Consider the following 17,339-nt stretch of genomic DNA (forward strand, 5'->3'; position numbering starts at 1 on the left):
ACACGGACTGCAGAGAAGTTGCACGTTTAGAAGAGTCCCTTTAGGTCAACGCGTGAGGTCAAAAGTGTTGCAGAAGTGTCTGGAGTCACATTTCCCACCAAACAGGAAACGAGCGCAGCCTTTCTTTTTAAGAGGTGGACACAAAGTAACCAGAACAACTCACATGAACGTGGTTAACAGCCGAGTTTGCTACTGAATTATTTCCATCCAGTCGTATGGAGCAGAGTTCGAAGCAGCTCCACAGTCCTTGCTCTCATAGGCCTCCTGTGTCTACGGAGACTTGTTGCATTGCTAGGCAACAGCTCTGCTCAGTGTGTAGAATACAATATACTACAAGTGTGCACGCACCGTGCACGGGGGACCGGACCGGATGCTAAAATGAATCTGATTTAATGTATTCTGCTGCTAATTACCTTCCACCGGTCAAGGGACCCGGTGCAGGAGGGGCCATGTGCCAGAGTAACTTCGTTGGTGTTAACAGATGGGGGAGCCATTGTCTAACAGAGTCATCACACCGCTGCCCCTTCTAACCCCCCCCCCCCCCTCCCCCAAATACACAAAGGCACACATACTCCCCGCTTGCATCAATTAAAAACTTACAGCAATCATTTGTTCCAGTTGTTTAATTCTAATGCAATCTATTTCTACACGTATGCATGTTTTTAATTGGACGATTCACAGATGTCTAAAGTAGCCTGATTATCCGTGACGAGGACGACATTAGTGGTAATATGCATTGTGTAAAAAAAAAAAAAAAAGATGTGCAATTCCTTCCTCGTCGCCCACGTGAACTTTTTTTTTTTCGTTTATTAAAATAAGAAATTATGGCCGCAGACAGTTTAAAGCCGATCGGCCCCCTGCGGCACGCAGGCCTGCGCGAAGCTGGTGGCGCACACATATGGCGCGCGACGCCAAAGATAGAGTAACAAATCAGGAATTTCCCTCCTGCCACTCCTGAGAGCGCAGGAGAGGACACGGGTTAAGGGTTTAGCGCTTCTCCTCCACAGAGGGACAAACGGAAAGGCAGCTGATTCGCCACAATGTTGGTTTTCTCCCCGAAAATCAGCACATCGACACGTTTTCACGCGCGTTGACCGCATCGTTTGGGAATTTGTTTTGATGTTATTTTGCCAGTAGTGTCGACCAGCGGTCTTTAAGCCTTTTTAGATAAACCTTGCTGGAATAAACTGCAGGAGAGCAGCATTTTTTAAACAAAACCCAACTAACCCTAAACTTTGGGTTTTGTGACTTATTCTCAGAGTTTCGCTCGCCGGTCGCCGCTTTTTACCTCCTGAGTTTTTCAATGGCGTAGGACGTTGCAAAAGTTTGCTTCTTTTTTTTGTTTGTTTGTTCGATCACCTTGTGGGGGACAAGAGTTTGGTGTTTGCCAAGCATGTGCACATCTGGAGTACGTGCGTAAAAACCAATCGGAGTGTTTAAAAAGTAGTGAAAAGCCATCGCCGTGACTTTGGTGAGAAGGGGAAAGCGGAGAGGAAAGACGGCGTCCAGGAGGATGCTGCTGCTCGGACAATGGAAGTGAAGAACTCTTTCGCTGTCGTTGCGCTGCTTTGTCTTTCCTTTTGCTCCACTTTCAGCAAAGAACTCAACCCCAAAGGAAGGAATGTTTGCAAAGAATCCGGGTAAGCATCGGCGCTTAAAAGTAGGACGCGTTTCAACGCAACTTTCGTTTGCTTCGTTCTCTTTTACTTCAGGTTGCGACTTTTTTTTAAAGTCAAAGCTTTAAATTGCACTGTAGACATTTCTTCCTCTCCGTGCTAAAGTATATTTCACTTCGTTGAAAGATAATGGTGTTTTTTCAAAACTGAGCCCACTAAAAAAAAAACACAATTGACATTTCTTGCAGTGTTGGCCTGTTGCACGAATAGCGGGTTTTTTCCCCCTAAAGCGAAAAACCTCGACGTTCATTTGTAAACTCAATCACTGACTTCATTCTGGAAACGTGTATTTCGTGTTTTATATAAAGTATTCTTGTTACCACATCGGATATACAAGTTCACTGCGAGCGCTTCCTTTTTCTATAACGTGTCCGATGCGCAGCGGGAGGAGGAGTCCATTGGAGAAAGCGGCTTTACAGATGTGCACATCTGGGACGGGAGTACGTAGGGGGCGCTCTCGCTGACCGTCATAGTGTCAGTGGCACAGTTCGATAACACATGTGAGGCTGGCAATCCTCATTTAGACGGTACCTGTTTTGGATTTGTGACGTGACAAATGTTGAAAAGGAGGATATTTCCAAAATAAAAGTCAGAGAAATTTGTTTTAGGAAGCCACATCTCTCTCTCTCTCTCTCTCTCTCTCTCTCTCTCTCTCTCTCTCTCTCTCTCTCTCTCTCTCTCAAAAGTTAAGGTATCTGAAAGCATCTCGATGACTCGATTTATATCTGAACCTTTCGGAGTAACTGGTTTCAAAGCAAAAGAGCAACAAACCCGGGGCCACAAATGGCGTCGGTGGATATTGAAACTGTGTAATGAGAAAAAACATCAAATGTATTCCAGGGCTCATTCTCCAATATGCCATGAAACATGGGTGATAATGCACCGTGTGTGCGGCCCAGGATCCCCTTTTTTTGTTTCCTAAAACATGAGCAATCAGTGTTTTGGATGTAAGAAGCGGTGCTGCCGCGCTGAAACGTCATCAAGCGCTCCTTTTCGAAGGATGAAGTTGTGCTGTCATCTTATAGAATGTTCTCTGCTTCACTGAGCAACAAATCGTCGTTCCCCCGGAAGCATATTGCCTTTAGTGCTTTGTGAGGCTTCCAGTGTAATATAAATAGCGCCGGCCTCCACTGCTCCACAAGTTTGACATTTTGCCCTCCTGCCACTATTCAACATTCATCGCAGTGAACTTTCCACTCACCTGTTTTCTCCATTATGTTCGCTTTTTCTTTCTGAATTGAATGCGGTGCTTTCAGCGCTGATGCAGAAAGTAGATTTTTATTTTTAAATCAGTTAAAGCGTATTCTTTATGTAACAATGAAATGCAAACAGCAGCACGAATGCAGCTTTGCCTGCAATCACCGGATGAATTCTACATTTCTTTGGCTGTGACAAAAAGGTCGACGGGAGTCAGCTCCACACTGGAGATTGTCAAAAGGCTTATTTAGAAATCAATTCCCTACAATAAAAAAGAAAAAAACGAAAAGTGCACAGAGCTGTGACCTGTGATCTCGAACGCGCGCCTGTTCTGGCAGCCTTAATAACGCCGTTGCTCCCCGCTCGCTGACTGGAGGCCAAACTGCCACCATCAAACGCTTACGGGGGAAGCTGACGTGTTGCCGGGGCCCCGCAGAGGTCGCCGCCGTGGGAGGAAGAGAGGACGCATCTGTCCTTTTCTCGACAGGCCTAAAAACTTCTGCTGCAAAATATTGTGTCTTATTATTCACATTTCTGCCGTATGTGCCGGGGGGGGGGGGGGGCGGCCCAAAGAAACTCATGGGCTACACAGGTTTCCCAGGGTGTTACGGGCCTCTAAGTGTACACATGTGCCACATGATCATACAGCCGCGTTCCAAGTTGAAGCGCCGCATACGTGGGATCAAAGAGGCGTGAGCCCGGCGCGGATTGTGGTGCTCGTTTCACTGCAGCCGAGGTTCCTCACGGTCACCACCTTCTTTTCCAGATCTCCAGGGTTCGCGTGCTGCAGCGGGTGGGGACAGCTAGGCGCCGAGTGCCCGACACGTATGTACCACGCCACACGCACCTCATTTATCCGCGGGGATCGTTGGGGCGAGCCGGTTGAGTAACGCGGCCTGTTCTTTGTTCACCCAAGCTCTCTGCCACGGCAACTTCACCTGCAAGGAAAACGAGGTGTGTGTCCGGCCGAACGAATGTCGCTGTCGCCATGGATACTTCGGAGCGAGCTGTGACACTAGTAAGGGAATTCCTGTATTTCTTTAATCAGCATTACAGTATTACAGTACAATATTAACATGTAACAGAGGCAAAACTTGTATAAGGATGTTCGGCCCACACATCCTAGTTTGATCACACCAGTCTTACTGTTGCTCAGGCGTATTGGACACATCAGAGTATTGTTTCCCACTTCCTGACAAATGCACCGCCTTTCAACAGAGTGCCCAGCCCAGTTCTGGGGTCCCGACTGCAAGGGGAAGTGTAATTGTTACCCGTACGGCCAGTGCGACGACTTGACCGGCGAGTGTTCCTGCAACCACAACCGCTGGGGACTCACCTGCGAGCATGCTTGCACGTGCCAAAAGGGCAAATGTGACGAAAAGACGGGCAAATGCACATGTCACCCCGGCATCTGGGGTCCCTCGTGCAACAACAACTGCTACTGCAGCATCAACTCCATCTGCAACGCGATGTCGGGCCAATGCATGTGCAGCCCCGGCTGGACGGGGAGGAACTGTGCCACCCAGTGCACCTGCAACAACTCGCCCTGCGACCAGTTCACGTCGCGCTGCCAGTGCCGAGAGGGCCTGTGGGGCCCGCGGTGCGAGCGCTACTGCCAGTGCATCCACGGCAAGTGCAACCAGGGGGACGGCTCGTGTACCTGCACGCCAGGGTTCCGCGGGAAGTTCTGCCGGGAGCCGTGTCCCGCCGGGTTCTACGGACAAAACTGTAGGAACAGGTGGGGGAAAGATCTTGGCGGAGAGCAAACGTTCCTGAGGAAACGCAGTTTTACAGATGCCGAATGTTCGTTTACCTCGTCCGATACGTGTGATGGTGTAGCTTTGTGGTTTTGGTAGGAAATAAGATTCATGCTGCAGTTGATGATCCTTAAAAGATCTGACTGTTTTACCTAATGGAGCTGTAAGATAGTGGTATTGGGTTGTTTGTATTCACATTATTCCATCATCATCATCGGCAAACATGCTGAAGCAATTCAGGTTAAGTGCTCTACTTTCCGTGGACTGTGACAGCATCCGTTGATGTAAACTAAAAGGAGCTCGGTTAGAGTTCAGCGTTGTTCATCGTCCTCTTTTGAATGATCACAAATGCAACAATTCGAAGCACACAAACGGATTCATTTCATCCGTTAGGAAGCGGCGCAATCAAGAGAACTGAAAAGGGTTCACTGTCTTTCTGTTCTCCCTGGATGGCCACAGGTGTGGCCACTGCAAGGGCCAGCAGCCCTGCAAGGTGACCGAGGGACGCTGCGTCACCTGTGACCGGGGCTGGAATGGGACACGGTGTGACCAGCTCTGCTCCAAAGGCTTCTTTGGTGAAAATTGCCAAGAGGCGTGTCCCTCCTGTAAGGACGGCCACCACTGCGACCCCATTCATGGCAAGTGCTCTCACTGTAACCCTGGCTGGATTGGGGACAGGTAATGAAACACAAAGAGTGCAAGTTAGAATGTGTAAATGAACCGGCCGCTGTCATTGCAAGTCATGAAATATTCAAATCAAATTAGTTCCTTTTATGTTGTTGTGTGCATGGACTCGCACGTTAAACAAATCGACGTGACAATCAGGGCTTGCGAGCAGGATTACGTAACCTGAGATACTTTTGGCTGTCCGGAGGTGGAAGTCATGTGTCACATAACTTTTAACTACGAGTCAGATGTTCTATAGGAGGTTTTTGTTGCCTCGACGTTTTGATTTTGAACCTACCTCACTGGTTTTGTTGCACGCATCCAACCTCCAATTTGGTTTAAAAAAGTCACACATTATGACAACGTTTGATTTTTTTTGTTACGTCAAAAACATCACACCGGTGCCTTAAACAAGGAGCTACTGTAATAGCAATTTAAATAGCGCGATAATTACTGTGACGCATGCTGCAGACCTTTTAAATTGACCGTAATCATCGCGTCCCTCTTGTGTGTGCGACAGGTGTGAGGTGCGTTGCCCCAACGGCACGTATGGCGAGAACTGCGAGAACAACTGCAGCCACTGTTTCAACGGCATCTGTCATGTTGTCACCGGAGAGTGCCTGTGTGACCCGGGATTTTATGGCACCTAGTAAGTCACCTCGTGCCCCCCCCCCAAAAAACCTACATCATGTTTGTGCATTACAACGCACAGGGAAAATACGGTCAATGGCTTTCTTATTAAGTTTGTCACGCACTTGTGTATCTTGGGAATTGAATAAACAAGCTTTGAGGCATATTTTCTTTCCAGATATTGATAAAGAACACTTTTAAAATTCCTACCAACTTCCATCAAAGGAGACATTTAGCCTGGAACAAATAACCGATTCCACGTTTGCCTTTTATCTTCTTCTGTGTCCCATTTTAATGCACCCGTCGCTCGGGTAGAACATTAAACAGATGTTGTTTTTGTGTGTACTCCAGCTGCAATATGACCTGTCAACCCGGGCAGCACGGAGTGAACTGCAACCAAACCTGCTCTTGCAACGACAAGAACTGCGATCCCGTGTCTGGTGCTTGCTATCTCCGTAAGGAAATCTCTTCTTTTTTTTTTTTAAAGCAGCAGTCCGGGAACTAGCGGTTCTTTTCAGATTTCCTACTCGTGAGTGACAACACATACCGAAATGAAACCGTTTTTTCCAAAGAGCCAGATGCCACTAACGCCACCTGTGTATTAAAATGTCTAATAGTTGGCTGTAACCCACAAGCGGCCAACAAACGGATCTATTCAGGTCAGCGTGCGTAGCGGGAGAGCTAACGTAGCGAGGCCTTGATAGCGTTTCCAGACCCAGACCGCTGTCCTTTTCATGCCTGTGTTTGTTGGCTCTGGTCCTGTCCAGCCCGAGAGACGGAGGAGAGGGGAAGGAAGAAGAAATACAGAGAGAGAAAATACGGGAGGAAAAAAAAACTACTTGGTAGGGAGAGTGCAGCAGTTTTGGAAAGAAGACGAGATCTTGCGGAAGCATGCGAGGAGAATCGTCCCATGAAGGACACAAAGGTCGTGAGTGGACGTAACAGGTTGGTCAGCGACCTCGTGACGCCTCGTCAAGAAACCGCTTCCCATTCGTCTACTCAGCCGGGAGCGCAGAGCGGTGAGGACACGCCCCGCCCACAACGCCACGATGTGACAGTGTAAAGACTCCGGGGTCCCCCCCCCCCCTTAAACTGATGGTTTGCTTCTCCCTTAGTGTCATCTGTCCTTGCTAGAGTCCATAATCGGGGCGATTATGGCGCTTACTATCCGTGGGGTGCATCCCGCTAGAAGAGGGAGGGCCGCAAATAAATCACAGATGAGTTATGTTGAGGTGCATTAAAGAGGGGGGGGGGGGGGAGATGTCGCTCGCAGGAAACCCGCGGTGAAAGCGTAGGTGGTCCCCCGTCTGCATGGGACAGAAGATTAATAGTTAATTGCTTGCAGTGGATTTCAGCCCCTTGCAACGTCCCTCAGAGATGCTTCATGCCGGGCAGCTGTTGTTAACGTCCACAGAGGTGCCCTGTCTTCTTTGTAAAGGCTAACATGCACACCAATAAAAGATCACACAGTCCCTCGCCTGCAGTCACGCGAGCCCGCTCGTTCGGTAAATCAATGATAATTCGCCGTGTGCCACCGTCTCCGGTGTCGGGTGATGACAGAAAAAACTGGCTTCAAGAGTTTGGCCGGCGCCGGTGTGGCACACCCAGCAGTTCCCTGCTCCTTGGTCTTTTCAGAGCGCAACCGGCGGATGGGTGTGATCGCGGCTGGAACCCTGGTCTCCTTCCTGCTCGTCGTCCTGCTGTCGCTGCTGTGCTGCTGCTGCATGTGCCGACACAAAGACGACCACAAGTGAGTGACGGACGGGTGTCTTCGAGACGGGAGGGGCGCCGGCAGCTCTCCGCCCCGGTTATAGCGATAGAGGAAAATGTCTTGGTAGCCAGGTTGTCAAAAATGAATGAATGCATTTTAAAATATTTGTATTACATGTATTGACATTACAATTCACGGAGCGATGTGAGCGGGCCCTGGGCCCTCAAAAGAGGCACAGGGCCAGGTTTAATAGGCTCCCTTTTTGATTTATTTGGGTTTCCATGGCGTCATCCCTTTTTTCAGTCCTAACCAACGCAACTCTACCAACAGCAAAAAAGCCAAGCGGATCCTGTGTGGACGATTCAGCCGAATCAGCACTAAACTGCCCCGTATTCCACTGAGGCGACAGAAACTGCCCAAAGTAGTCGGTAAGCCTCAAAACTCTTTCTCATATCCCACCGCGGTTGCCGCCAGGAGCCGCTTCATGTAATCATCTCGCTCGCACCGCACCGTCTGCAAAAGCTGCATCCCTCTCGGCTCTCGACTGTTCGGAAGCCGATGTTCACGTCTCGACGCGGAGGTGAAAACGAAGGGCTGGTCGCCCCCCCCCCCGTGATGAGCGACAATGACGCAACCGTGCGGCGATCAGAGTGAGAATTGTGCTGCCTCGGTCTTCCTCTCAGATGATGAATCGGGTTGAATAGAGGGTTTGGTGGCTGCCAGGCGGGTGTGGGGTTTCACTGGAAAGGAATGCACTGGTTTTGGAGCCCCTTGTTATTCTTGGCACCCTCAAATGCCATGTGTTCATATTATTACAACCCTTAACTGGGGCTTATTTCGCTCCCCTGTTTTTGTTTTTTACTCGTTTCCATCGGCCCAAGAAGAATTTTTCTTGGGCCGCGGAGCAGTCTGTGTTATTGAAAGGCCCGTGGTTGTCGGGGGTGGGGGGGGATCGGGTGGTGGTGGTGAGTGACGCGCTATCAAAGGCTTCACTGTTCGGGCGAACGCTGCGGCACCGCTGCTCCATGCGGAGGTCTCGTGGTTCTGTGACGGATCTGTCTGCGGAGCCGCTCTTTTTTTCCGTAACAGACGGAGGAGATATGATGATCTTTTGAACCCCACCACGTGCAGTTCACCATGGCTGCGTTTGTTCAGTGTTCAAAAGCCATTTTTGACAGTTTAAAAACGCACAGTTATCTGGATTTCTTTCCAAATTCAACTGTTTGTGCAGGCAGACGGTCGTCTGGCCCCTATTGGCTGTGTTATGTAACTAAACAAATCATTTATGAATGAATTTATATATATTTATATTTTCAAGAAATGGAATCCATTTTTTAGCTGTACAGAACCATAAACGAGTCCATCCGTAATAATTATCCAAGTAGGAGATTAGTGATTTTTAACAAACATTGACAGAACATAGGGGTGATATTTGCAGTAGCGGTGAAGCAATTAGTCAACTCGTGAATTAGTCCACCGACAGAAACTTAATGAACAGCAGGTTTCATGATTCCTTTATAAGGGTGGGTAATGCATGAACTGTGCCTGTTGGTCGGGAGGCCCTTATCAGCCTCAGCTGGTGTATGAACGCAGTACCATGCATTAAAAGGCAGACGTATCCACAGCATTGCTGCCTCATTAGGAAGCGCTGCAATTGGATTCTTAAAAAGGGCCCCGCTGAAGTCAGCGGGCCGTGGGAGGAGTTCATGACCTGGTTTCTTTCTCATGTCTGCGCAGCGCGCGCCGCCTCGGTTATTCAGCTGATTGTCCTTTGACGGAGTCGCCTTTGTCGTCGCACGGTGGCAGATTGATGGACCACGCGGGGGCAGCTTGCCAGAGGCGCATAATCTTACCTAAATGCTTCAACGTATAGATTTAAACTGTAGGCAAACTTTAAAAAGGTTTGAGAACAGACCTCAACAGCAGTGAAATGTATCACCTCTGGTGTGCGTCTCTATTGTCCTATCCCAGTGTTTGCTCCTCCACTGCCCACAGAAGTGTGGTCTGCCAGCATTTAGAAACTCAGGCTGTGACTGGGGCTTCGCAGTCCTGCACGCACACACACACACACACACACATTCCAGAGGGGGCCCGATGGGGCTGGAAACAGGAAGTGGTCAAATTTACCCCAGCCCGGTGTCAGAGCTGTGATTTATCCGCACCGGGGTCACTCGCAACAGATGTGGCAGCACGAAATGAAAAGGGAACGAGGGGGGGGAATCGGGGCAGAAAGACGGCGACCCGTGTTGGCAAACTCCATGAACACACTGTCACCTGTTTGCCTGTTTGCTTGAGGTCCGGCATTCCGTCTTGAGCATATTTACTCCACGCCCCCCGACAGAACCACGTCCGTCCTGCATTCCTTGCGTCCTCTGTGGCCAAATGGTCCACCCGGGGGTTTCGGCTGAGAACAGCGCCACCTGCGTTTTTTTTTAACACCTCATTCGTGCAGATTTCAGCCGCCCGAAGACAACGTTGTCACAACCCAAAGTGCCTCATTGACGCAAAAAAAAGTCCGCTGGAGTTTAAGAATATTTGAAAATGAAAGCAAGCGGTTGCGTAGCTAACCGGTGAACAGGCTACGCGTTGGACACCGTTGGAGCATTTGAACCAGCGGACAACCTTCTTGTCCCAGCACAGCCCTTTAGCCTTTGGGCTACCTTTGCCTCTTCACGAACCCACCCCCGGTGCCTCCCGCCCCCCTCCCCCACTGAGCAACTGTGGTGGCGGAGCTCTGCAGCTGGGATGTGTCAATAATGCCCTGTTGTGTGTCGGCCTCCCTGCAAGGGGGGGGGGGGGGGGGCGGTGGTGGCTCCCAGCCGGCCCGGCAGTCTGCAAGGAGCCGCTCTCAAGGGCGGCAGTTGTTCATCAGCGCAAACAAGCGATGTCGCAAAATGCCCATGTGTCAGCGTGTTGACTGACCCGACTGAAGTCTTTGCATAGGTTAGCTGCTCGGGATTCCTCCGCGGATTCTCCGCCTGCTACCGAACAGGAGTGAAGACTAGTCATTTATCTCGTTGAATGTGAGGCGTTGAACCATTTAGCTGGGTTCTGTATATGTTTAATAATCGGTAGACCATCCACAGAAAGCTGATCCAATGAGAATAGTATTGCCAAGGATTCCTTTGGGGTAATTCTAGGATCCACAAAAGTTTCGACAGGTGCCCTCGGGGCGGAAGGCAGCCTGTAAATTCATTTTAAAATGTTTGATATTTTCCTTTTCCCTCTTCTACAAACATCTGTAGTTGGTTTTTGGAGACATGTTGCACCTGTGTTGACATTATCCAAACCACGAGCAACACAAAGACTCCAGTCAGCCAAACTGAGACATGTTGGTCAAAGCTTTTGGTGAGTTCTTCTGGAAAATGTAAGAAAAAATTCATCAGTGTAACTGCCTAGATTTACCTTGTGTCTTAAGTCGGTAAGACATTCAAACTTCATCTGTAGTAGCAACATATACAGTTACAATTATTAATTGGAAAAGTAGATTACAATTGCAATGGATTACAGCCTCAAGCAAAGAATCAACAAATCAGGGACCTTGGAAAATGCTTTGACCACTCGTGTCAGTTCCACACACACAGAAACCAACAAATGTGAGCCAGTTCTGATCTGAACATGCATCAATCTTTCTATTTATTGATAGCAGTTGAAAGCAGTGAAGACCCACAGAAGCGCCCGATGCATCCTCACATCTGTCTTCTCTCAGATCGGCAGCTCTGCCACTGTTCCTACAGCCCTTTATTCCAAAAATAGTCACTGGTCTGACTAGTCTGTGAAAGAGTTAGATGTATTTAAGTGAAAATAATATCAGCATTGTCTGGTTTTTCAGCATTTGAAAAGCTTGTGCATGAAAAACACAACCTAAGCTGTTTAAAGTCCACATACCACGATGTTACAGACAAAATACAAAGTAAAGTTTATGCATTTCCAGCGTTTTTACAATTTACCAACTCTGCAGAAATCTGTCCGCGTGGAGCTTCCTAATGGCTCCTCTCTTGAGTCATGGTCTAACAACGACGGCCCAGGACCTAGGATCTGCCCCTGGACGGGGTTCTGGCTTCTCATTCGGGGATTTCTACTTGTTTTTTTTGGAGGTCTAAACAATCGGATCGACGTGTCATCGCGCATTGTGGACGGGGGCATCTGATGTGGTCGGTCATGTCAAGTGAACGCCCAGCGGGGTTCGCGCCAAAAATCACACCGAATGGGAAGATCCGCTCCAAGTTTTCCCCCAGAAACCACAGCTGTCCTGAGATAGAAGGGTCAGCAGAATATCGCAGCGTGAAGGGGAAGAAAGACGACGGACTGAAGGGAGCGAGGCAGACGGAGACATTACTTGACCTACTTAGGGAGGGAGACAATTCTATTTAAGATGAAAGAACCCATTCTCTCTACTCCACTTGCTAATTTAGGTAAAGAGGTATTTAATTGCTTTCTAATTAATCAGATTACATTGGTTATAGATGTTTTCATCCCACTTGAAGTATACAAATAGAGAAAACGCCATGATTTTTTTTTATTTTAACTTTTATTTAATGATCTGACACAGCGTGTGTGCTTTCTCCTCCTGTTTAATGATAACCGTGTCACCTCATAACACTGCTCACAAACTCCGCAACAATCCATTCAACTCATAAATTAATGAATTATTTAGTTATTTGCGTTAACAAGTAGCTGCAGAACCATAACAAACAATGCAGATAACCTCGGATGGCTTTGGAATGCATTTCATGGTCAGAAACAAAGAGCTTATCCAAAAACCATAATGTCAGAGCCTTTTGAAAATCTGAAAATCAAAAACTATTATGGATCACAGTTTTTCTGCAGACTCAATTAAACCAACAGCTTCTACATCTTTTTGCGAGGGAGAGAGTGAGAACAGACTGTTGTTCTTGTAACGTGGTACCGTACCCTCTGGCTGACCTTTTTTGGCCTTCTGCGTTTGTTTTCTGTTCTCAGTAGCCCACCGCGACCCAGAAAACACCTTCAACTGCAGCTTCATCGAGCCCCCGTCGGTGGCTGAGCAGCCCTCCCCCTCCTCCTGGTCCTCCCAAGAGTCGTTTTCCTCCTACGAGAGCAGAGACAGAGACGAGGGGCCGGTTTACTGTTATCCCCACGAAGGTGAGTCATCCTTAGAGTAAACAGTTATCTACGATGACGCACACGCATATCCCTAATTTGAGATCCCAAATTAAGCTCCTTACGCACACACACACACACGCACACACACACACACACTGATAGGCGAAGTGAAGAAGTGAAGTTCCCGTTGAGTGTCTCGCCCGCTTCTGTAAATCTCATTATGGAGATAGTTTCTTTATCATGTGCCATCTAGACCCAGGTCTGGCTTCAAGAACCGGGGGAATTTAAACAGGAAATGGACTGGTCAAGTCAGCACATGGCCCGAATCCAAACAGTGACTAACTCCTTGAAGTAGGATGGAAAACACCCGGTCCGTCCGTTTCTATTCAGGATGTCTGACAGTGAAAGTGAGGTTTTGTTTCGAGGGGATTTTTGTGCGGGTTGTGTGATTGATGCTTTATTTAGTGCCCTCTGTGTAGTTCTGTTGAGTTCTTGCGGTTTGGGGGCTTAGAAACAATTGACTTGGAGCGACTCAGGCGCAAAATAATTGCTGTAAACATCCCAAAAAGGTTTCTGGGGTTGGAGATAGGATCAGACGCGTTGAAGCCATTGAAGACTCAACTATGTGTAAACAAATCAGCGAACGAAGTGGTACAGATATCAGTCGTTGAATTGGGTTTGTTATTGTTCTTCTACAGGAAGTGAGTTGCTGCTATTTGTGAAGGTAACAGATGAATCACATTACTTTAGATTTAGAGGCTGCAACCCACCCGCCAGAATAAAATGTTGGCTTTTTAACGTTTCTTCAAAATCACGTATGTGTTGAATCCTTAAACAAAAATAGTAAGATTTGTCTGATACAACACTCGCCTTCTCAATCGACGTTAGGTAACAAAGCTACGTGCTTATGTTGAGGAAAAGATCATGTTAGTCCTGCATGTGTTCGACTCACCCGTCCACAACAAACAAATATCTGCCTCATTGCATTTTATTTATATTTAAATGATCTAATCCTGGACTATTATCTGATAATCCACAGGATCGTTGAATGGAAGCAAAGAGAAGGGCAGCCCCGTCCCAGCGACAGAGAAGCCAGAATCTGTCCCCAACGAGGACGACGCAGGGGAGTACACGTCCCTGAAAGACACCAGCGTCACGAGAGCAGAAGGCAGCGAGCAGCCCGACAGCGAAGGCTCCACCAGCGGCTCCGAATCCAACGCCGCGGCTCTCTACGCGCGCATCGCTCGCCTCTCCAAGCAGTCCAAGGAGGACGACGGCGGCGGCGGCAAGGACGGGGAGGGCGCCCCCACCCCGGAGGCAAAGCGCAACGGAAAGCTACCGCCTTCGCCGGGCAAGACCAAGCCACGCCCACCGGACCCGTCCACCAAGCCCAAAGTGTCGTGGATACACGGCAACACCACGGGGTCTCCCCAGCCAGAGCACCAGGGGCCGGGGGGATCGAAGGCGCCCGCCGGGCCGAAGGAGAAAAAGAGGAGCGCCAGCAATGGCTCGGCCAAGAGCGAGGAGCAGCAGAAGATGAAGGAGAGGAGTCGCGAGCAGCAGCAGAAGAAACAAGAGGGGAAGGAGGCGGAAGTCAACGGCTCCCCCGGCAAACACAAACCTCTGCGAGGCAAAAGGTCCGGGGACGAGCAGGGCAGTCCGAGTCACATGGAACACATCAATGGTGTGGTTCATAATGCCTTCAAGAAGTTAAGTGGCTTCCACAGCTCTTCATCTGAGAAGAAGGTGGCCGAGAGTCCGAAGGAGACCCCCAAGGAGCCACCGAAGAACCCCAACGTCATCCCCCCTCACATGAACTCTGAGGCTGCCACACTGCTGGCCGCTCAGCTCAAGGAGAAAACCCAGAGTATCAACAGGAACGAGGGGACGGGTCTGACGAAGACCAACGGGCTCTCCACACCCAAGGGCAACCGGGAGAAGCCGACGCCTCCGCAGAAAGCCAAGAGGAACCCGTCCGGTGGATTGAGCCAGCAGGGCTCCACCAAGCCACTGCTGCCCACCTCCAGCAGCCTCCAGAAGATGGTGGCCCCCGTGGCCACCGACCTCGGGACCCCCGAAGCCAAGAGCCCGGAGAAGCAGGACTTGAACGGCTCAAGGGCGGGGGACCCGATGTCCGATCCCACACCAAAGAAGACTCCCATGAAAAAGCCACCCAGGAAGAAGGGCAAGGAGGGTACTTTGGACACGTCAGAAAGCAAAACACCCCAGCAAAAGACAGCCATGATGCCACCACAGGTAGTGAAATAAATGTTCTTACAGACACATTTTGTAATGGATACCAAAGAGACTAAAATGGATTTGTCGGAAGGAAAACCTCGTAGCGAGGAATTTAAACATTCACTGACTGTGCTGCGACTCCGTGACCGGCCGTCCGAGAGAAATGCTTCTAAATCAAGGGTGCAGTTGAGTCGTATTGGTGAGTTATGTTATAATGAACTTTATACACCGTCGTATTGTGTTTCAAGGATCCCTTTTTTGTGTAATGACTATGTTTCGATCTCGCACCGCAACCTGCGGCTAAAGCCAGACACAACAGAGCAGTGGTTCACAGACGTAATCTAAAATGCATCCATCTCCGTCCTTCTGCAGTGTGTCCACCACTATATTTATACACGGATTGCTTTTGGAGGCTGCATAGCTGTAATTTGCTAAGGTGTCGTAAAAATTGTTTTTTATGCACGCTCTCCAAAGGTACCGAGGGTACTAAAAATAACAAGAAAATTAGGTCCTCTGAGTAATGCTAAGCTATTTTGTTTGTTTTTTTGTTTTGTTCGTGTGCCAAAATGCATGAATACAGTTGTATACCTTAAGCTACCCTTATTTCTGTTTGTCAAGCCTTTTATTTGCAGGTGAAGGTCAACTTAATTACGTCAATCAAGAACAACACGACTTTCATAGCGAGAAAAAGGCCTTTTTTTTTTTCTTCCTCTGTTTTTCTGTTTGAGCACATTTCAACGCTTTTCTCTAATTAAAATAATCTTTCGCCCCAAAGTATGCAGGTTTTGCTACATTTAGTACTTAATTGTCCTTTGTGCTTCTGAGTCACTTTGATTTCCTCACTGAGCTTCAGCATTGGTCTCGAGGCTTTTAACTGCATAAATTCAAATTAATTTTTTGTAATATTCTTTATTCAGCCCGGAGCAATCTGTTGTCCAACTCCATCAGACATCAGGCAGTATTTCTTTGATACTTTTGCGAAACAGGTGTTTTAAACTTTTTTTTATACTTGTGCGAACACCAAATCACCAGAATGTCTTCACTTTAAACTCAATAGAGCAACATCTGGGGTTTGTGTACAGCGTACAGCATTGCTGGGGGGGCAAATCAGATGCCAAAGATAGTCTTTCTACAGTAATCACTCTTAGTAGTATTCGCTACAAACCTGACACAAAAGGAGACTCCTGGGTGTCTTTATCTGTTCGCTTAGTTTTTCACGACAAACTAGGTCAATGTCGCCATCTGAGCTTCTTTCTTCTCATATGTATTTGTTTATGCCATCGGCTGTTGTGTGGCAATAAAATCTTGCACCGGATATTTTGACCCTTAAGGATCATATTATCTTAAACTAAGTGGATTCACGCTGAAGTAACAGGATGCTTGATTTCTTTTTTTTTTAGAGTGCATAATGGTACAAAATGGTGCCGGGCCTTGAGTGTTAGAATGTGCCTCAACTGTGGATCAGTTTAAGCAAAAGAAGCCATGTTTTCCTAAATGTTGTTGATCCTAAAATGAGTAAACCAAAAAGGTTATCGGGCGGGGATACTTGAATAGAAAGGAAACCGTTTTTAAATTCAGTTGTTGGACGGATGATAGGCAGCGGTATGTTGATGGCTGTAGAATATATTACTACAGCAATGACAAAGCTAATTGGAAAAGTTGTCTTGGTTTCAAGTGCTTTTATCAAGGTACAACTAATTTTGTTTATTTTTCAACTTGTATACATTGTGTACTTTTTTATTATCCTTGTAAGCTGTGCTTATATGACTTTTTTGGTTCCTCTGTTTTTCTTGGTTTCAATGAACTGGCTTTCATGTTGTTTTTGCTTTTTTTTAATTTGTTGCTTATTTTTGGCTCTGAAGCAAACCTACCGTATGAGTACTTTCCATCTTGTAAAGTTTACATTGGCTTTGTTATTGTCCTGTTAATGTTATTGTTTGTGTAACACTTAGCTGCGTGACGCAGAGTGTAGATATATGGCATTAATAGCTGCACCGGAAATCTGTAACCGTCTTCTTCCCTCAAGTTGTTATTTTTGCCTCCCGTAAAAGAAAGAAACTCATACGGAACGGATTGTACAATACTACTATGATACCACTCTTGAAAAAGTTGCATATACTCAAACCATAACATTGTGTAATTATGAAGTGGCAATTTCTATCTGACTGGTCCGTGCCTGTTTTTATAGGCGTACAGTGCATTTTTGTAAAGAAGGGCCTGAAAAGCTGCAAAAAAACGTTACCAACTGTAAGGTATATTTTGATTTTTGTGGATTTTTTGGGGGGAACTTTGATTTCAATGTTGTATATGGTCATTCAATTTCTTTCCTCATTTACTTTGGAATAAAAAGCAATACGTGTAGCTCTAGTCGAACCCAAA

At 47.6% G+C, this 17,339-nt stretch overlaps 1 protein-coding gene across 2 annotated transcripts; it reads left to right on the forward strand.

The window, feature by feature from the left end:
* Positions 1-861: 861 nt before the first annotated feature.
* scarf2 (scavenger receptor class F, member 2) lies at positions 862-17,339 on the forward strand. 2 transcript variants are annotated; one of them, XM_040196106.2, is made up of 11 exons: positions 862-1,640; positions 3,640-3,698; positions 3,790-3,891; positions 4,092-4,611; positions 5,090-5,308; positions 5,817-5,945; positions 6,278-6,381; positions 7,562-7,676; positions 7,968-8,065; positions 12,600-12,761; positions 13,762-17,339. In XM_040196106.2, the coding sequence occupies exons 1-11, from the start codon at positions 1,531-1,533 to the stop codon at positions 14,988-14,990; spliced, it is 2,847 nt and encodes a 948-aa protein (XP_040052040.2). In that variant the 5' UTR covers positions 862-1,530; the 3' UTR covers positions 14,991-17,339. The 2 variants fall into 2 exon arrangements, with proteins under 2 accessions (XP_040052040.2, XP_077943482.1); XM_078087356.1 differs by lacking the exons at positions 7,562-7,676; positions 7,968-8,065.

The sequence above is a fragment of the Gasterosteus aculeatus genome, chromosome 13 (genome assembly GCF_964276395.1).
Source record: "Gasterosteus aculeatus chromosome 13, fGasAcu3.hap1.1, whole genome shotgun sequence".
Lineage (NCBI taxonomy): Eukaryota > Metazoa > Chordata > Actinopteri > Perciformes > Gasterosteidae > Gasterosteus > Gasterosteus aculeatus.